Below are 21,263 nucleotides of genomic sequence, written 5' to 3'. Positions count from 1 at the left end.
AGATGAACTCGCAACTGAACTGCCCAAAGGAAGTGTAGGAAGCTCCGATTAGACTGAGCGTGTAACTGACAGTAAAAGTATTTTTGGATCCTAATTTGTGAATCAAAGCAGGAAAAAAAAAACATTTAAATTGGACAAAGTCATGAGTGGGAAAGCACCAAACCAATGCTCACATACCCAAAGATTTGTATTCCCTGTTCAAACCAGTGCTGCTGGTGTGTCCATGGGCAAGACACTTCACCCCCTTGCCTCCAGTGATTTTGAAGGCATATGTGTGTTGGTGAATGAGGGAACAGAATACGAATGAAAAAAAGCCTATTTCCATGTGTGTTTACAAACTACAACATGTGTCTCCATATCAAAGAAAAAATAAATAGACCATCAGATTATTATGACTTCATCACATTGTTTCCCCCCCGTTTATTGTAAGTGAGTCTTCAAATCCAGGCTCAATTATTTATTTTCATTTCCCACTGTAGTGAGTTTTTCAGTGTTTTGAAAGGTGTCTATGAATAAAAGATACTAGTAATAGTCGCCTTCATGAATGAAATGCTCTACAAAGAGTCCCTAATGACGTGTGACTGTTTATGACCAATCAGCGACCAGCCTAATGACATGTGACTGGTTGTGGCCAATCAACGATCAGCTTTGGTTTCTGCATCACATCCGACAAAAACAACCGCGCGCACTGTGGTCTTCTTTTCCCTACAACTTTGTGTTTCACAGAAGTTAGTATTATTTTGCATAGTCACAGAAGAGTACAAACCTCTTATCATACACTCTCGTCAGTAAGAAATAACCCCAAATTTTGCGTTTATGGTAAGAACTCTGACAACAAATAAAGGCGTATCTATCTTATCTTTACCAAACTTAAAATGCTATTAAGCTAAATCTTTGTTATGCTAACTTCTCCCCACGACAACACACAGCCCATGTTCTGTCTGAAGATTGTTGTGTGCTGAAGTCTTTGTAGACCTTTTTTTAATGATCTTGTGATGACTTTAATTGCAGTGAGTCATGTTTTTTTTTTGCAGTCTGAGGTGCTGATGTGTCCCGGAGGCGGCCGTCATGTCCCAGACCAACACTTCTCTCCTGGACGAGGTGATTCAGTGGAGTCAGGAAACATGTCGCCAGGAGCTCAAGGCTGTCCTCCCCAAACTCGCCATATCCTTTTGCTTAATGCGAATAACTGGTGCCATTAAGTGCTTTCAAAACTTCCCCCTGTAGTTACTCTGTGCTCTGTGTTCTGGAGCCAAGATTGCAGACTAGCTTAGCTTGTTTTTCATGCTTTGATACACGTGTACAAATAAACCTTCTGGTGCATTTACCATAACTGTGGGTTCACTCTTTGCATCACCAGTCAGAAAGTTGGGGCGACCAAATTCGTGAGTGACAGGGACAGTAATGTGACCTGAAATGTTGACAATATTTACTGCAGGTTTGTGACTATGTTCTACATATTTAATTGGTCATTTACATTGAACAGGTATTCTGAAGATAATCACAGACATGTTCCTGCCCCACATTGGCTTGTCGGAGCTGGAAAAGGAGTGCTTCTCTAAGGTCCTTCCGAAGGTAAAGCACTTACATTATCCGAGTATAACGATGTCTCACTTCTATATAACATGGCCTCTGTTGTGACACTTGTGCCCAGGCCGTAACGGTGTTCGACAGCATGGTGAAGGAGATCTTGGACCAGGTCGGAGGGTTGTCCAGCCAAAACACAGAACTGTGTTCTTTTCTCAGAGGAATACTGGAGGTATAATACTGGTATAATGCACACCGTACCCCACTTGCTTTCACGTGTTCATCATTAACATAGTACTTGTCTTGAATTTTGTTTTTAGTCAATGATGCAGATAATTGATTCCCTGTCGGCGTGTGTGCGACATGTCTGCTCTTTGGATGAACTTCCATACTTAGATGCCATTCGTTCTTTACCAACTTGTGTCTTGAAAATTCTTAAGGACACATTTCAACATTGTAAGGTAAGTTATTGTAGTTATTGTGTTTGTGCTTTCCTATTGCGTGTCAATTTTTTAAATTTTGTTTATGGTTTTAGGATAGTGAGGTGGTTTACTGCGGCCGTCTGTCCCTCGTGGCCGATCTTTTGCAGTCCCTGTTTAAAGCAGCTTACACTGTGCAGAAGGGCCTGCTGGAGGTCTTGGACCGTGTCTCTGTGGACACCAGTGCCTCAGAGAAAGATGTCTCTGACATTGTTACTGGTGTGTACTGTACAATTTTTTTTTTTTTTATACACAGGTACACTTTATTTTCTGGATACCTGTCATTTTGTAACGCCACCATCTTATTCTGTCAGTGTGTTTGGTCTAACTAAAGTTTCCATGTATAATACATGATGGTTATTTTTGTGTTTTAAGTCATCCACAGTCTTCTGGATATTTGCTCAATTATATCCAACCTGGACATAGCACTTCACGCCAACACGTGGAAATTTCTTATAAAGTCAGTGGCTATTTACTTGCACATGATTTGGGTTTATGATGCTTGAATAACTGTAAGGTTTCAATAACTTTTCAGACACAGCCTGAAGTACCACTCACTGGTGGAGGAGCATCTTCATCACAAAGACATCAGTACTGCCCTGTGTGACAACATGTTAACTTCCTTTAAAAATTGTCTGGAGATGGCTGAACAGATGCAGTCTTCTGGTTTGCAGGTAGAAACCCAATTTAACATTTATTTAATTAAACTTTCTTCTATTATTGCATTATATTTAAGAGCTGTAATGAGTCGAATAGTGATTTTTCCCTCACATTGTTTTTGTACCTGTGCTGTTTTAGTATAGTTGACTTTACAGTACTCTTGTGCCTGCTCTTTGTCTTCAGACTATCTGAGGTCAGAGGTAGACGTCATCTTCTGTTGCTGCCATTGTTGTAATTCTCAGTTTTCCTTTTGTAGGAGACTGCACAATCCACTGAACAAAAGTTGTTTCAGAAATCTGCAAAGATGTGCAGATTCTTTGGAAACGCATTGGTTCATTACATAAAGGTAATAAAAACAAAACCTGTCATTCTGGATGTTAGAAATCTTAATCTTTATCCTGTTTTTTAGGAGTTTGGCATTTTTATGACAAAGTATTGTCACTGCTTTTATCAACTCTACCTCCAGATTTTAAGGTATTTATTCTTCAATATATCATTATCATTACATACAAGAGCAAAGAGCCATACATCAATACATGTACATGTTCCACAGTAAATTCCCACCGAGCCTGAGTGCCCCTCTGCTGCTCCCTGGTTTATCTGAGGAGCTGAATGCTGCTGCTCGGATTCCACTGGACGCCCTGTTGTTCCAGCTGCTGCCATTACGGGCCTTCGCTGAAGTGGCCCTCCAGCCAGATTTAAGTGTGTTTTAACTGAAAATTCTTAAACTTGTTCCAGTTCGTCATGCAAATCTTTACTCGCGCAGAACTAGTTCCTGAGCATGAGCTGCCTCAGTGCCTTCTGTTGGTGAGTGTCATGGATCAGCTTGGCTCTCAACCAGAGGAAGTGCAGCGGCTGTGGTACACGGGAAGTGTCTTTTCAGAAGAAACACACAGGTGATGGTAAATGTTGTCCCCAAATAATTCAGAGACAAACCGCACATCCAATTTCTAATATTGAACTTTTCAGGCTTCCTCTGTATGAAGCTGTGTTGAATTGTTTCCGGACATGCTACACTGAGCAAAGGGTCCCGGTGCTGTTGCCGGGGGTGATGATGAACGGTCAGGCTCAGGATCTGGTTACACTTCACCAACACGTTTGTGTTCATCTCTGTGCCAGCGTGGCTGCCCTTCCCCCTGATTACTTTGGATTGCTGGTTAGTGTGCATTTGAATCTACTTCTGCTGTAATGACTTGAATATAATTTTCTTTGACTTACTTCTTAATGGTAGACTTAAAGTTGTAATGTGGGAAAGAAAAGAGCTTATCACACAACACATTTAAACCTCTAAATCAGCAGGATTTCCACCCATTCAGACAAAGTTGTTCTTTCACTTTCTCTGCCTCTGGGTGATTTTATCCACTGTTTACTCTGGCACACTGATTTCTTTCTGTCAACCGATCTGTCGTATAAACCTGCCTTCATTTTGTTCTTTCGTTTCAGGAGCAGTGTTTAGTTCGTGCTGTTTTACAGGCTGACACTCACACTGCTTTGTTGGCAATAGACACTTGGTGTTTCACAGCACGGTATGTCTTTCTGTTCCTATATCAAGAGGGCCTATGTCTCCCTAAAACACCTGACTAAAATGAGCCCCATTTCAAATTGAAGTTGTTCCTAAACCTTTTGGAGCACAAACAATTGTCTGGACTCTTTATGAAGATCTAGTGAACTCTAGTTTTGGCTTTACTGTGAGTAAAGTAAGTGTGAATAAGCTCTGAACAGAGAAATATCAGATAGAGCAGAGCGTAAGAGCAGTAAATCTGGTGTCTGGAGGATGGTCTGATTGACACTAGTTTTGGCATTTGTTGGATTGATATACTTCCTCTCTGAAAATTTAAGCTAAAAATTAGTTTTATGGACTTAAAGTGGTCAATAAAGTAAAAGAAAAAGTCCAGGGTTGGTGGTTGAATTTTAGGGTAATTTTTCTTTATTGTTTTGGAGTACAAATCCGGCCTGATTCATACCAGAATGTTTGATTTGACTGAAAGTGGGGCACCGTCCAGCTGCTTGATAATTTCCTTTTAACAGATGTGTACAAAATGTCCTCATTGTAACAGGATACATCATACACTGTTTTATCTTTTATTTTCTAGCTCTGTATTGTGATTTTCTTTATTTTGATAGTTGGTGATTTTTAGCAGTTTTTTAGTTTAAAAAAGTGCTGAGGATTATTATTGATCATCGACGGTGTCCTTGTCTGCAGGTATGGGACAGCAGAACTGTGTCTGCATCATGCCCTCCTCATCGCTCAGCTGGTATGTAGTGACTGTTGAAAATGACCTGTTTGCACTGATGACAGAACATACTCTCTACAATATGGTTACTTTCACTTGACCTTAACTACATGCATGACTTACATTAAGTGTAACTCCAAACGTTACAGTTGAGTAACACAGTGCCATCTTCTATCATTTTGTATAATGATGATATCCCCTGCTACTATCACTCTGTCCCTATGTTTAACTCTAAATTCCTCATTCTTCAAGGTGAAAATTGGAACCACTGAGTCCTACCAATCCTCACACCTGGGCCTGTTGCTGAGACGAATGGCTTTCCTCATGACGCCAACTCATCAGGTTAGAGATGTAGAAAATGTATATAGTACTGCACAAACGTCTTTTAGGGTTCTTGTGTTCCTATCCTCGTTATTTACAATGATGGATCATCTTCTCCTGGATATTTCTCTCTCCACCTTCCTTAAAGTTGTGAACACTGTACGAGTAATGAGTTGTATGTGTGTGTTTGTTGTGTTATGCCTCTTAGTTACAGTTTGTGGACCATTTCCCACCTTCAGCGATGGAGAATCTGCCTGTGTGGAGTCATGTCCACCTGAAAGCTTTTTCTCAGGAAACACGGAGTACAATTGAGTCTGGCATCATCGCTCTTGCTCAAACTATTTTGAGTGACTGGGAAAACGATGTCTATAAGCTTGGAAAAGTTAACAAAATGGTAAGAAAAACTATACTTGTAAATAATTTGTTTTACTTTTGTTATCAAACGCAACTTGTCCCTGACCTTGGGGGTGTGGGAGCCCAGCTTCTTTTGTAACAAACTGAAGACAGAAATATCCTTTTGGTGTGTGGAGCCGCGAAAGCAAAAAGTTTATATTGATAGCAGTTATATCTTTGCAGAACCTTGTGCTGTTAGGCCTCTTAGCGGTGGCTCGAGGGCAGACAACTACAGAAGAGCAACGCACAGAAACTGTAGGAAAGATGATTACCCAGATTTGGTTACGAATTAACCCAGTCCAGGTGAGATGAGGATTTACCCCAAAGTTAATGAAGAGCAAGGATTATGTGACATACTTGTTTTCTACCAGATAAAATCGCATCCAGTGCTCCAGCGTACTCTGGAGCTCCTCCTTTTAATATCTGCAATTCTGGTGAAGAACATGGAGTCTCAAGTTATTCTTCAGGTATTCACATCATTTTATTACAGATCTGTGGTAAATGTGCCACTCACTAGTGCTTTTCAGGCCTTGTTGTGTGTGGAGGCTGTGGTGTCTCTAAAGTCTGTGGATGAACTGCTACTGGCCACTCTGGAGTTTTTGTCCTCGTTGGGAAATATATTTGTCCCAGCAGACAGTCAGGTGCTTGGACCTTTTGAAACTGAATAACTTCACACTATTGATTTAACATACATTTCTTCATCCCACAGAACCATATTCTGCCAAGATTAAGCAGTCTTTTTCGGGTGCTCCTCATAAGCTCGTCTTGGCTAGTACAGCACCATGCGCTTGATGCATTTTCCCAGTTTGCAGAGGTACTCGGCAATTGTCCTAATTTGTTATTGCAAATGCCAATAAAGTGAATACATTTGGAATGTAAAAAAATAAAGTGGTTCCTTCCTGTTCAGAGCACGAATCATGAAGAGGTCATTTCTGAAAGTCTGTCTGAGGAAGAGACAAAGGCACTGGTGGTGAACTATTTGAGTAAGGTCAGTCTGTCACGGTAAATTAACTAGAGTGGTGCAATAATGAACCGGTAACCAATGTATTGTTTTAGACTGTCAGAGTACAAGAAGGACCATCAAGACTTGAAAGACTCAAGATGGAAAGTCTGGTGTTAGCCCAGTTTAATGAGAATCTTGAAAGTGATGGCGACTCCGTGTCAGTGAACAAGGAAACCAATGCTGAAGCTGAGGTAAGAAGGGCTTGCGGTCCTTGAATTAAAATATATATTTGTATCTTTTAAAACTTTTCTCTGGTTTATTTTATCCTCTGTCATGTCCATAGCCATGTTCAAAGAGGCCTCGTCACGAGATGAGTGAAGATGACTATAGCAGACACCTCCAAACTGCTGAGAGTGCTCTGAAGGCTCTACAGCGCCTCTTAGAGGACAAAAGTGACAAGCACATGACGCCTCAGTGGTTAGGATCCAGACTTGAAGAGCTACACAAGCTCATATCTGACATCTCTCAAGCCAAGCACAGTGCTTAGAATGTCTTTTCGTGTATGTATTATAGTTTAATAAATCTTTTTTATTCCAAAACATGTCTAGAGCTGTAATAAGACTGGAAGCACAAAAGGATGAATGGCATCTTTCAATAACCTGTGACAAAAAAAACAACTTAACAAAATATTTATTCAAAACGATCATACTAATAAATTATGTACTTTATTTCACATAGATTCAAAGTGCAACCCCCTTGATTAAACCTTCATTCCAGTTAAAACTATGGCACAGAAACAAAAAGCGCCCAAGCTACCCAAATGGCAAAGCAGGTACAGGTTTGTACATCCAGTAAAATCCTTTTTCCCCATAGTTAAGTGAAAGTCCAGAAAATGTTTCCCTTCATATTGCAGATTGTTTAAAAGATGTGGATTCACCAGGCATTTTCATCCTCCCAGTTCAAGTCAGCACCATCGTCCCAACCATCAGCTTCATTCTGGCGAAAAAGAAAAATATCACTTGCAAAAAAAATTAAAAAATCATGTGGATTAAACTGACAAATCTATATCCAACTTCTTCTTCGTGTGTATTGAATGCTGTGCATAAGTGCACGTATCAATGGTATTAAAATAATTTACTGATTCCCATCTCACATACTCACCTCAGTTGTACTGGCAGCAGCAAACTTTGCATTGAACAAAGTATCACTGGATAAATCTTGATCTAGTAGTTTAGGGTTTTCACTCCTAGATGTGGACGGTTCACTCATCTCTGTGAGTAGAGCTGGAGATGACAGTTTGATGTCCGGCACCATGTCTGCAAATAAGTCCAGCTCAGGGTCCTGCTCTACCTTCCTTTTCACCTTGATCGTGAATTCCTCACCCAACCCACTTTTTAACATTAGTTTGGGATTGGATGTCTTGTGTGAATCCTCTGTCTGTGTCCAGCTTCTGTCCCATGAGGGACGGTCATTGCTCTGAGGGGATTGCTGAAATGTGGATTTCATATTTAGGGGTTTGGAAGAAGGTTTTTTTGTTGGTGTCATGTTCACTGATTTAGGTGCCTCTATTTTAACAGGGTCAGGAGCAGTCGGAGATAGATCTGATGTAGGTTCAGTGTCTTCAAAGTCATCCCAGGGCTCCTCTGTGCTGTGTCGTGTGATTCTGCTGTCTGGTGCTACTCCAGCAGAGGAATCTATTTGAATCCTAACTGGTTGGCCCTCTCCAATGTTTGCGTCCTCAGGGTCACTCCAGTCAGGCCAAACCTCTGCTGGTCTTTCTGCTCTGCTAGGCTGCTTTGGGATGTATGGCTGTGGTTCCACTTCATTGTGATGAAATCCGTTCAACGAAAGGGACAGCTGCCTGCTGACATCTAAGATACACAAATCCATAGGTATTTTATTGTAATACATTATGCAGCACTTACATGTATGTCATGTAAAAGCATTATAGTTCTTTACCCAATTTAAATGACAGGGGGGCAACTTTCGAAGAGACTTCCTCTTCTGTAGATTTGGTAAACAAATTCAGGACTTTCGTTGGCTGGGCAATCTGAGGCTGACAGACTCCAATGTTGTGTACAGGTGAATCTACAAACAGATACAAGATGTATTTGAACTCTGATAAGAAAAGTTGTCAGGGTTATAGGGTAAAATACTTACTTTCAGGGGTGACGTCAGTTGACTTGCTAAAGTTGGGGGTATTGCGTTTAAAGACCTTGGTTCTTTCTCCTCCAACAACGACTTGAGCTCCAAGCAGTGGCACCAGCACAGCCAAACTCTGCAGAGTCATCGCAACCAGGGCATCGTTGGTGTCCCTCATTCCCAGCAAGACCTGAGGTACAAACACAAGCAGGAGCTTTAAACATTTGACGGGCCGAAACACAAACCTCTGTCATCAAGTTACAAAGAGATCTATAAAATAGAATTACTCTAATACCTGAGGTAGGATCTGATTTTTAAGTTCTTCTAGGGAGAAGAATTCAGAGTAGATGTGGATGTGGGCCAGCAGCACCATCCTAATGTGTTCCTCCTTGACTTTAAAGAGCTTCAGAAGTTGAGGAGTTACATGTTTTCGATAAAGGGGCAGAGAGAGCAAGCATTCCTCTGAGCTTTCACCAACACTGGATTCTGCCAAGGAGTTTCAGAGTCATACAATAAACATACTCAGGCACACTAATGATACGAGTGTCACGATTACTCACCAGTCTTTGGCTTTAGAAGATGTGGGAGGAAACTTCTGACTGCCATAGGTTCTGCTAAAACGAGAGAGGTGAGCAGTTCAGGGACAAGGCGAGAGGCTATAAGCTTCTCAGGAAGGCTCTGGATACGGTCTAGTAAAAATCTGCAAATAAGATAAGATAAGATAAGATATTCCTAACAAACATTGCACTCAGTATACAAACATAAAACTGTTAATTGGCTCCCAAGTTTGAATTAAGTATCTTACTTAAAGAATTCATTCTTCTCTTCTTCTGTTTTTAAAGTCAAACGCTTCAAAAAGTTCATCACCTCCAGAAAGTCATTTCTATTGACAGAAATCTTTAATAATAAATATGTACGGTTTTGATACAGTTTGATAAAAGTGCAAATAATGGGACAAACCTGAAGAAGTCATGAGTTAACAGAGAGGTGAGTGGTGGCCTATGCGACGGGTCAGGATTTAGAGAACCAGAAAGCAAAGACTTCTTTAAACTGTCCACCAGCTCCTGTGTTACTGTATTAAAAATATATCAAGGTTAAACAATATCATATCATATACGGACACCAATGAAGTGGGTTGTGTTTACCATAACTATCCAGCAAAGGGATAAGGGCATCAACCAGTACCCCAAAAGAGAAACAGTCTCTGGAATAAGCATATTCTTCGGGAAGCATGGCAAAACCTTCAACCTATTGTACAAAATCAAGGTTCAGAAAAAGTGTGATAAATATAAGGAAAAAGCTATAAAAAAAAAGAAGAACAGAATTACCCGTTCTTCTGGTGGAACACAACTGTCGTCTCTAACATTTTTTATTGCTGCAAGAAACTGAAGAAGGGGAGGAAAAGAGTTACACTCCAACAGAAAACCACAGCAGATAAAAGGGTTTGTATCAAATCAGTAGTTTTTCGTACTTCAGGAGTCGCTTCAGAAAATGTGCACACGGTTTCCATTCCACCCAACTTCCAGTGACCATCTTCACTGACAAAAACAGATGACATGCATATATTGTTGTGACTCAGTTTGCCCTGTGTAAGAAAAAGCCGACTTTTAAAATTCTGCTTGATTCTTAATTTCATTTTAAACTACAGATCTGGGAAATAATTGAGGCTACTTACCCTTTCGTGTAAAAAGACCAGTGCCTGCAAAATATCGTAAAGCCCTGCACATATTTCCTCAGCGGAGAGACTGTCCAGCAGCAACTCCAGAGGTTGTACGCGGTCCGTCACCAGATGGATTCCTCCGTCCTGAACCGAGCAGGACAGAAACCGCAGCAGACAGGGGTGTCTCAGGGTCTTCAGGTGCTGCAAGAAAGTGTATACTTTAAAGCAGCTCTGCTTGTGTACAAGTCTCTCCATGGCCTAGCACCAAAGTACATCTTGGATATGTTAGTGCCATATGAACCATCTCGGACTCTGAGGACCTCAGGGACCGGCCTCCTGCAGGTGCCAGAGTCAGGACAAAACATGGGGAATCTGCATTTCAGTTTTATGCAGCTAAAATCTGGAATTTCCTGAAGATGCGAGACAGGCTTCTACTCTGACAATGTTCAAATCTAATGCGCATATGACTGAAAGGATTTTTCTTTGCACTCTTCTCTTTTATGTCTTAAATTATTTACAAGTTATCCTTTTTTATTTTTCATTTATTATTTTTTAAATATAAATTATCTGGGACTATTTTGAGGTAGTACCCTGCACCTTTAAATTTTAGCCTAAAGATAGCACCTTTAAATTTTAGCCTAAAGATAGCACCTTTAAATTTTAGCCTAAAGATAGCACCTTTTAAATTTATTCAAATTAAAAGGTCTTCCCGGAGACACCCGTCATGCTGCAATGTCAATTAAATATGGGAAGGAGTGTCTGGAATGCCTGCCAATGTGGTCAGATAAATTTGGATTTGACTAGGTGTTTTTTATCTAATTAATTTTACAGTATTTCTGTTTCTGTAATTTCTTTGTGATTTGAATGCATTTTTCCTGCTGTGTGAAGCACTTTGAATTGCCTTGTGTATGAAATGTGCTCTACAAATAAACTTGCCTTGCCTACAATTGTACCTGGCCACATTTAAATACACACCAAAAAATGTGATCATCATCTGAATTCTGGAGTTATCACATTATTGAAATGTCACGTAAACAGTTACATTTGATATGAGTAATGTGAGCAGAAAGCAAAGAGTTAGAATTGTACTTTGTCTTCCCAATAAAACTGTTGCTCTAAAAAAAAAAATCACTAATATACTGACACATGTGGCCAGGTGTTTTAACAAAAAACAAAAACAAAAAAACATATCTAATTATTCTAACATAACAGTCTCGGACTCTGAAGACCTCAGGGCCCGGCCTCCAGCTGGTGCCAGAGTCAGGACTAAACATGGGGAATCTGTGTTTCAGTTTTATGCAGCTAAAATCTGGAACAGTCTCCCTGAAGATGTGAGACAGGCTTCTACTCTGACAATGTTCAACTCTAAGCTAAAAACAGTTTTGTTTATTCTATTTGCACTCTTAGCTTTTATTTCTTTATCCGTTTTGTGATTTGTCATGTCTTTGTGATTCAATACATTTTTCCTGTTGTGTGAAGTATGCATAGAGTAGAAGTAGATGAAGAGACGTGAATTTTGAAAGTAGGAAAAAGTATTTATCTTGGCAAGGCAAGTTTATTTGTAGAGCACAATTCGTACAATGGGCAATTCAAAGTGCTTAACACAACTGGAACAAACTTTGAATTGCCTTGTGTACAAATTGTGCTCTACAAATAAATTTGCTTTGCCAAGTTAACTCCTATGGTGAAGGAGTCGTCTTAGAAAGTTGCCAGTCCCTGCCCAGCTTTGACCAGAGCACGATACTTCAACTTTAAGCAGAGCATCCTGGAGTTTTTGGTTATGTAGATTAGTTATTTTTTCCTTTAAACCATGGTCTATTTTTGTTCTCTCAGGTCTTTTTCCAACTATTGCTGCAACAAACAATACATGTAATAAAGAAGTCTGTTATTCAATATATTATGACAGTCAACAATATTATTGTCAGACCTTTGACAAATCAATATTACAAAATACATTGGTTATTTTTACATCCCTAATGAATAAACAATGCAGTTTGAGGGTTCAGACGGTGCAATGTAAAACAGACGCTTTCTTATCTTTATTGAGGTTGAAGTGCTTATGGTTTTCATGAATTTTAAGATGTAACAGTTGCAAATTAGAGGAAGTGGCACCGACTTTAAAGCATAAGACTTTATCATCAATAAACAACATTTCCTCCAAAATAAAATGGACAATTTTACGTTCAAAGATCAGTTTTCTGACAACATAAACTTTCATTCATCAAAATAAAAGGTGTTGTCATGTGCTAAAAAAACTACAGAATTACCTTTATACATGACACATCTGCTGCTCATGTCGAACCCGGAAGTACAATTTTAAACCATGCACGATTTTAGATACAGCCCCATCATGTAAACTTTCAGAATAAAATGTGTCGCCTAGGCTTTCATATGCACTTAAACAATTAAAATATCAACGCAAAATGATTGGTGTCAGCTCTGCGACGGACTCCGTGTCTGAGTGCACGTGTCAGATGAATACCTTGGCAGCTTTATTGACTTTGTCCTCGCTACCTCTCTTGTGGACAAACACGGAGGCGGGTTTGGTGTCCTGGAGCACGGCAGAGTACATGGTCGGCCCGGAGGGGAACGTCAGCAGCGGCTCTTCCAGTTTGCAGCTCCACACCGCACTGCTCTCCGCTCCCATGGCTCCGTCACTCTGCCCTGGGACGTTACACACGCTCAAATTACACTTAGTGGCGATGTCAGTCACTTTAAACGTCACCGCACGAGGCCAAACGCAGCGATCAAATACCTCAAAACAATGACGACGGTGCCACGACAGTTAAAGTTAGCTCGTGTGTTCCTGGTTGTTGCTGGCTAACCTCTAGCTACGTTAGCCAGCTGTCATCGCTAAACTTTCCAATCGCCCTTCTTCTTTATCAACGAAGGCATGTTTACTGTGGTGTCGCATACATTTGCCCAAGAAGATGTCTCAAAATGGCATAGTTTGGAAGTGAAATAAAAGCATAAGTAGCCGTGAAGTGTGAGCGCTAACGTGAAGTGGAGGCTGCGCTGTAAACACAAATCTTTCTTCCGGGTAGGACCAAACCACGTGTCGAGGGGTGAGAGCCGCTATAAGACAGGCACAAACTATTTAAAACGATAGTAAAATAGTATTCGTTCAATTATTTTGATTTATTTTACCATTTGGCATTTGTCTGCGCTGACAATAAAGCTACTACGCAAGTGTATATTTTCTTTGACTGTTTTAAAACATGCTTGAGTTTGTTAATGGTTGCTTCCGGAGTTTGTTAATGGTTGCTTCCGGTGTGGTGCGAGACAAGACAACGCAGGTGGGTAATCACCCTTTCGTCATGTAAATGCAGAATCTAGTTTAATCTTTTCTTTTTTGTGGGCAGTTTGCTCTCTCAAGACAAGAAATAACATCATTGTCCAATCTGCACCTAAAGATGTTTTATTATTAAATGTAATCAACTTAAGTCTATTGTAGGTCGAATGAGGGATTACTGTACACCATTTCTAAGAAATTTGGTCAAAACACACTAAGTCCATTGATTTATAAACGGAACACTGTAACCTTTCTCAAATGCATCTTACTCCCAAAGATCAGCCCAACACAATGGTCACATAAAATTAACTTAAATGTATTTATTTCTCTCTGCAGTGTCAGACAAGATAAATGTACCTCCCTTTCTCATCAGCAATAGTTATGTTTTATTTTAAAACATTATGCGGAGTCTTTTTTTCCCTGGAACTAAATGCATCTTTAAAAACGATATTATACTATATAATAGGGAATTAAATATAAATTAATGTAGGCAATATCTGATGCACAAGGTTATAATTTCATCATGATTGTGGTTTGACTCACAGGAAGCTCAAACACATGAAATAGAGATTTGGCAACAACTTCCTCTGTTTGAGGAAGTGACAGTTTATCTTATTTGATTTGAAGCTTTAGCTTTCAGTAACTAACGAGCAAAGGAGAGAGGATTTTCACTCCACATTGTTTTTCATGGTGAAGTAATGAAGTAATGGATGAACTTGGTAAGATGCATTCTTTTTCCTAGTTACATGTGGATACAAATAGGCTACTACTACTACTACTACTGCTGCAAATACTACTACTCCTACTACTACAACTACAACTATAACACATAACAAGTTATAAATGTATTTCTCCAAAATAACCAAACCTAACAAAATAGAAGTATCTATTAGGTTGGGATATTTCTATAGACTATCGTTCAACATAGAAAATCAGTCAATAACAGCACCTTTGGACACAATACAATTATTACATTACAAGACAAATTACTAATGTAAAAATGAACAAAACTCTATAAAGAAGACCCACAATGACCAAAATTCAAGGGTATTTCATAAGCAATTTATATATTTGCATTAGGTATGGTCTAAAATATATGTAACTCAAACTCTCAACATTTGTGATTCATTGTTTATTACAAAATTGTCACAAGTTTTACTTCTGCAACATGTTTCCTGTAAACACCCAAATGCAACTGTGCAAAAATCTCATTTTAACATTTCATATGATCATCAGAAACATCTTTATTTCATAGCCTTATGCTGTTTTCTTTTAATAGATTTGTTGCTGGAAGAACTTGCCTTAGGAAGCAAAGACAATGTAATATATATCCTCAGAATTTATAACATATTGCCTTTCATGTACTTTTCATAATTTAATATAATATTTTTGTACCATCAGATACCCACAGAAAACTTTGGCGAACCCACTGAAAATGTCAATGCATCAAGTTGTTCAAATGTCTACAGGTAAACCATTGTTTATCTCATTTTGAGCAATATCGAAATGTATATGGCAACATTTTTATAACGAATTAATAAAATGCAACTTTTTATAATGCAACATGTTTCTGTCAGCTCACTCCCGGCGCCTGTGGCTGCAACAAATAGAGATATTTCGCCAACCAAAGAACTGGAGTCCATCTTAGAAGATCTCTTGGGTCTGGCAGATCAGGTAATCCAATCCAGCCTTTAATATCAGCCTAGCATACATTTTAGTTCATGCATAAAATGGCCAGCAGGTGGCACCATGGTATTACAACCGCACAATCCAATATTTTCAGAGGGTAAAGGATTTTCTTATTTTTGTATGTTGGATAAATGTTCATTTTAACTTATCAAAAACTGTCATACAGCAAAGTATTATTATTATTATTATTATTGGCTCGAGCCTTCCAGAATGGAATGGCCGAGACATTGTTCTTGCCATGGTTTCTTATTATTATTGTTTTGCATGGTAACATTTTGCCACAACTCGGGCATTTTTGACCCCCTGAACATTGATGAATGTTACACATGGGGTCATAGGTCACACATGGGGACATAGAAGCGATCGGCTCGGCCCGAACTCCAATAAAATGGAGGTTGCGAGAACGCCCGTCGCAACAGTGCCGACTAGTTCAAAAAAGAAAAAACATGAAACGCTTAATCTTTGGCCTAGGCACATGAAACTTGGGACAGTGATAGAGCTACCTTTGACCTCTGACCTTTGACGAGTAAAACACACCTGGCAGCATCGCTCTATGATAAACAGGAAGTCAGCCATGTCGAATCAAAGTGGCACCGCCACGCTTGACTTTTTTTTGTTCAAAATCGTACTAGGTTTTTTGTCCTATCGAGCTCAAAACAACACTTTTTGCATTTTTTTGCAATTTTGCATTTTGAGACATTAAGTTTAATAAATATCCAAAAGAATGTTGATATTCTTTACGGTCTCTGCGTAAAACACCCTCAAAAAAGGCTTAATTTTCAATGTTTTCAAGGACAAGTCACGCCTAATGGAATTGATCTACGGAGCTCATATTTCACTCACTAATGCGTTTGTATGGTCTGATTGGAAATAAATACCCATGTAACAAATTGACTCTATAGTGCCCCCTACCCATTGTGTGAAAAACTCAACATTGTCTGATTTGTTTGAAACTCATTGTTTATATTCTCCTCGAGACGCCATGAAAAAAGTGCATTACAGATATTGTGTATTTTCACAATTGGCCAGCAGAGGCGCAATGAATGCCTTCACTTTCTCTTCCGCTTTTATTTTGATGGGACATTTCCTCTCGTGCCGCATTAGAATTATTATTCTTTAGACTTTATTCTTTAGATTTAATTCTTTCTGCCACAACTCGAGAGGGAGAGGGAGAGAGGGAGATAGAGAGGGAGGGAGAGGGAGAGAGGGAGGGAGAGAGAGGGAGGGAGATTGTAGGATTTTTGACGCGTTTCTACTCTGTAGCCCGGGTCATTTTGTAGACTCACTCCATTTTTGTAGTTCCTCCTCTTTATTTTCCTGCCTCTGGACAGGCGGGAAGGCGGTCGCCATCATCGCTGCTACCGCGGCTTTAATAATAATAATAATAATAATAATAATAATAATAATAATAATAATAATAATAATAATAATAATAATAATAATAATAATGATGATAATGATAATGATAATAATAATTATCATTATTATTATAATAATTACTATTATTATTATTATTATTATACTATTATAATAGTAGTATAATAGTAAGACTCTTATAATGGCATTGGCTGTAATTCTGAACAATAGTATTTTCAAGTATTTTTACTTTACTTTAATCCTCTTCTCATCCAAATTTGTATAGCATCAAGAACCCAAGGAAAGCCCACCTCCACTTGCCAAAAAACTGTCTCTAAAAAAAAGAGAAGAAACAATACATGAAGAAAACAGAGACGTTCAACCTGCTTTGTCTAAAAAGACAGACACAATTGACGAGCTCCTGGGCGGCCTGAGCTCGGACTTGGAGAAGATTGGTGTCAAAACAACAGCTAAAGGTCACTGCGCTGCCTGTCAAAAGATCATTGTGGGAAAGGTGAATTAAGCCACACTTGAACTCTGTAATTAGCTATTAAATACTAAGATATAAATGTTGTTGTTTTTGTTGTTTTAGATAATCACAGCGCTGGGGGAAACATGGCACCCGGAGCATTTTGTGTGCGTGATGTGCAAGATGGAGCTGAGCGCAGTAGGTTTCTTTGAAAGAGATGGGCGACCATATTGTTCAAAAGACTATCATGAACTCTTCTCTCCTCGCTGTGCTTACTGCAAAGGACCCATTCTGCAGGTCGATCAGTTTTTACCAGATATACAAAAAAAATGATATTGTTATTAATTCATGTGGAATTTATATGCATTTCCAGAACATCCTGAATGCGCTGGATCAGACGTGGCATCCAGAGCACTTCTTCTGCTCACATTGTGGAGACCTTTTTGGATCTGAAGGTTTGTCGTCTGTACAATATTTTCCTTTACAAAATAAAGACCTAAGAAACCAAATTATACACACATTATTTTTATTACAGGTTTCCTAGAGAAGGAGGGGAAGCCATATTGTTGCGAAGATTTTTACAATCTTTTTGCTCCAAAGTGCTCTGGCTGTGGAGGAGTGGTGAGGGAGAACTACCTGACTGCGGCCAATGGGACCTGGCATCCCGAGTGCTTTGTCTGTGCCGTGAGTCACCATAAGACCACACACGGTTCACACTGTGGCTTATTGGAAATATTTTGACCACAATAGCAGAGCAAACCTCCAGGAGTGGTCTGTATGTTTTGAAAAATAGTCCAAAATATATCATTCAATGTATAGTTATTCTGGTATTCTGGTCGTGCCTAAGGACACAACAACAGTATGCACTGGTATAAGCAGGGATTGGATGACTAACCCTTTGGTTATAACACAACCTTTCACTTGAGCAACTTTTGCCTGCCCTTAAACAAATACATTTTTCCAGCATATTAATGAATACAACTCTAAACCTGGCCTGAACATCGGTCATGTCTTCCTTTGAAGAGTTTCTGCCTTTTTGGCTTTGGGAATGTTCACATTGGCTTAGTCTTATGGCAAAATACAAAAAAAATAAGAAGAAAACATCCTTTGACTGTTTTCACCTGCACTTTTATTGGTATCTGACACATAAATACCTTTGCCAAATGAAAATGAAACATTAGGGCCCATAAAATATGTCAAAATGACCAGGTGCTTTTTCACATGTGAAATTTTCTCTTTTCTGCACACTGTCTACGCATTACGTACGTACGCACACGCACGCACGCACGCACGCACACACACACACACATACATATACACTAAATATAACTGCTCCGCCCAAGTTTTTGGCATGCCTTATTACCTTATCAGCTTTAACATCATGCTGTTGGATGTAACCACTCAATTTGATGATGATTGGTTTACATTAGATTATTTGATATGATTTGATAAAGGACAGATATAAAAAGCACATGAATTAATATGAGTAAAAAAGCCCGAATTAGCCAAAAAGCATCTGTAGTCCCCTGGCCATGATGTTCAGAGGGCAATAAAAAGCTTAGCCTTTTATATTCTTTTTTATGTCATCTTAAATCTGCATATGCACTTCTTCCACAGGACTGTCTGATTCCATTCTCAGGTGGACATTTCTTGGAGCTGGAGGGACGATTCTTGTGCCCTTTGCATTTCCACTCTCGACAGGGGACTCTGTGTGGCAGCTGTGGGGAGCCCATCACAGGACGCTGCATCTCAGCCCTGTCCCGCAAGTTTCACCCAGAGCATTTTGTGTGTGCCTTCTGCCTGCGCCAGCTGAGCCAGGGAATCTTTAAAGATCAGAAGGGCAAGCCATACTGCAACGGCTGCTTTAATAAGCTCTTTGTGTAAAGTTACAGAAAATATGACCTTGTGTTCATTATTTTACATATTTGATTGGTACACATACACTGTACACTGCCAAGTCGCCCTGCGTGGCTGGTAAGCTCACGTATGTATCATTAAAATGTCTGATGTTACAAAAACTTTTGTTTTTGACAAATAATACAATTTGAATTTGAAATAAATGCTTAATATTTTACACTTTAATGTATTTGATATAAGCCTTTCACTGTTTAATCCCTTTTGGAAATGATACAAATTCACCCCTTCACATGATATTTAATTTAGTCTCGGCCACAGTTAAACACATGGAAATACTGAATATACCATATAGTTTATTAAACAAGGCCACAAAATGCATTAGTTGAAGCCTATTGTGCTGACTTGCGGTGTGTAAAAGTAAAGGAAAGTCATATAGATATATCCATTTTTAAAAACCACCTTTGGACAGGTTTTAGTTTATTCCTTTTTTTTAATGTTGGTCCGTAAGCTTTATTAGACAGGACAATCTGTGCAAAAATGGGGATGGGAGACAAGAGAAGACATGCAGTAAATTGTCAGAGCCAGAACATGTTGGTATTGCAACTTTAATGTATTCTGTTATGGGTTTGAAAAGCACTTTGAATTACCTTTGTATGAATTGTGCTATAAAATAATTTCATTCATTTTTAATCATATCAAAAAGAAAAATACCGCAGATCAGTGTAAATCCTTGCTTTTCCTGATCCTCCGCTCACTCTGGGACTTGGCAGAGCAGAGGTCCTCTCCTACAGGATGGCGCGGTGCGTGGACAGCTTTTGTTGGCAACGGTTTGTCATAAGCTGAGGTGCCAGGCCCAGTTTCCTCTTACTTGGGTTGACCCCACGGCACACAGCACTTTTAGACAACCTCTTCATTCTCCACACTGTGGGCTTCACAGCAACGTATAGAAGATTAATGAAGGTCGTCAACAAAGCAGGTTTCATTGGCATTGATCCACCTCACTGTAGCTCTCCAGCACTTTGGATGACCAGAGATGTCATAAAAACAAATGAAGCAAAAATAACTTAATATTTAATTATATTACTTCCAGGTGTGGGTAGTCATTCACTCTTTAACAAGTAATAAAAAAAAAAAGGTACTTCTCAGAGTACTTTTCAGACCCCATACTTTTACTCCTTCTTGAGTACTTGCATAAAAAATAATGTAGTTTTTCTTTTGTTTGTGTTTATCCTTATACCAGATTTGATGCATTATTTAATATTTTGTCCAATAATTTGTGTAATTTCCTTACTCTTCTTTCCATGAACGACTCCAGTACCGGTTTGGGTCTAGCAGAATAGTTTTGTCCTTACTGAAGACATAGGAAATATACAAAAAACAACCACAAATGAATTATGATTTATGTAGGCTAAAATTAATACTTTTTGCTTTTCAAATACTATTTCTGTAGTAAATTTAGAGGCTTTCAGAGAGTGCATTCACTAAAAAGGCCGAACTCTTCGCTGTTAATCTCAAACCAAAGCTTGGTTGTTTGTGTTTTCTTAATATTTCCCACTGTAAACAAAGTGTCCATGTCACAGTGTAAACAGCTTCTTATCTTTGGAGGCACAGGGTCCGTTCTATTCCCCTGCAGGCAGCTTTCCTCAGCTTCTCTCCAGGCCACTCAGAACTGCAGTGTGGCGTATGAGAGAGAGTGGGACCATTAATCATGTTGTCATCACCATCAGAACTGGACTCTTTAACCGCTGCACGTGACGGGCCTGTGCATCAAGGAAGAAATGTGAAGGTTTCAGTCAAAATGTTAAGCCAGGAAAGTTTATTTTATAAAGCTGGTCACTGGCTGGAGGAATGGAATGAAATCTATTACACAAGTCTATTTTTATTTTATCTTATTTAACACCTCCTTTTTAATGCATATTATCATTATTGTTGTTGTTGTTTATGTAGCAGTGGCACCCATTGAAATATTGAGTTTGTCAATTTTGCTCACTGACAATGGCAAAAAATAAATACATTTTCAATTAGTCTGATTTTGAATATACAGTAAATTAATTAAGTAAATACAGAAAATTAATTAACCTTCTCACAATGATTGTAACACTACATTTTTATATCAACATCCCTATTCTCAAACGAATATTATATGGTCAAAATATTTTTCCTTTTGGCCTTTTGTAAATTAAATTAACCATTGTACTGTGTTTCTTGACCTATCCAAGCTTGGGACTGAAACTCGATTGA

The 21,263-nt window shown here is 39.0% G+C and overlaps 3 protein-coding genes across 4 annotated transcripts; 2 read left to right on the top strand and 1 right to left on the bottom strand.

Moving 5' to 3' along the window:
* The first annotated feature begins 1,478 nt into the window (after positions 1-1,478).
* On the top strand, positions 1,479-7,104 carry firrm (fignl1 interacting regulator of recombination and mitosis). Its single transcript, XM_072438073.1, has 22 exons — positions 1,479-1,575; positions 1,655-1,759; positions 1,848-1,988; positions 2,063-2,225; positions 2,382-2,466; positions 2,542-2,680; positions 2,923-3,012; positions 3,076-3,140; positions 3,220-3,368; positions 3,433-3,562; positions 3,636-3,822; positions 4,110-4,192; positions 4,870-4,921; positions 5,153-5,242; positions 5,430-5,615; positions 5,798-5,917; positions 5,986-6,081; positions 6,142-6,255; positions 6,324-6,428; positions 6,522-6,602; positions 6,671-6,808; positions 6,901-7,104. The coding sequence occupies exons 1-22, from the start codon at positions 1,510-1,512 to the stop codon at positions 7,102-7,104; spliced, it is 2,589 nt and encodes an 862-aa protein (XP_072294174.1). The 5' UTR covers positions 1,479-1,509.
* A 128-nt stretch (positions 7,105-7,232) lies between these two features.
* scyl3 (SCY1-like, kinase-like 3) lies at positions 7,233-13,405 on the bottom strand. Its single transcript, XM_072438519.1, has 14 exons — positions 13,115-13,405; positions 12,842-13,023; positions 10,375-10,560; positions 10,171-10,284; positions 10,028-10,084; positions 9,845-9,947; positions 9,660-9,771; positions 9,505-9,582; positions 9,260-9,399; positions 9,000-9,185; positions 8,718-8,894; positions 8,517-8,645; positions 7,719-8,428; positions 7,233-7,553 (listed from the first exon to the last, which is right to left on the bottom strand). The coding sequence occupies exons 2-14, from the start codon at positions 13,004-13,006 to the stop codon at positions 7,491-7,493; spliced, it is 2,220 nt and encodes a 739-aa protein (XP_072294620.1). The 5' UTR covers positions 13,007-13,023; positions 13,115-13,405; the 3' UTR covers positions 7,233-7,490.
* An 843-nt stretch (positions 13,406-14,248) lies between these two features.
* On the top strand, positions 14,249-19,225 carry lpxn (leupaxin). 2 transcript variants are annotated; one of them, XM_072439326.1, is made up of 9 exons: positions 14,249-14,370; positions 14,931-14,971; positions 15,053-15,120; positions 15,229-15,325; positions 16,983-17,210; positions 17,289-17,462; positions 17,539-17,620; positions 17,766-17,849; positions 18,783-19,225. In XM_072439326.1, the coding sequence occupies exons 1-9, from the start codon at positions 14,358-14,360 to the stop codon at positions 18,992-18,994; spliced, it is 999 nt and encodes a 332-aa protein (XP_072295427.1). In that variant the 5' UTR covers positions 14,249-14,357; the 3' UTR covers positions 18,995-19,225. The 2 variants fall into 2 exon arrangements, with proteins under 2 accessions (XP_072295427.1, XP_072295425.1); XM_072439324.1 differs by having other exon boundaries at positions 14,252-14,370; positions 17,701-17,849.
* The last annotated feature ends 2,038 nt before the right edge of the window (positions 19,226-21,263 follow it).

Source organism: Eucyclogobius newberryi, unplaced genomic scaffold, assembly GCF_026437365.1.
Source record: "Eucyclogobius newberryi isolate DKJ021-1_F unplaced genomic scaffold, fEucNew1.0.hap1 SCAF_9, whole genome shotgun sequence".
NCBI classification, from domain to species: Eukaryota; Metazoa; Chordata; class Actinopteri; order Gobiiformes; family Gobiidae; genus Eucyclogobius; species Eucyclogobius newberryi.
This window is presented reverse-complemented; position numbering and strand designations above follow the sequence as displayed.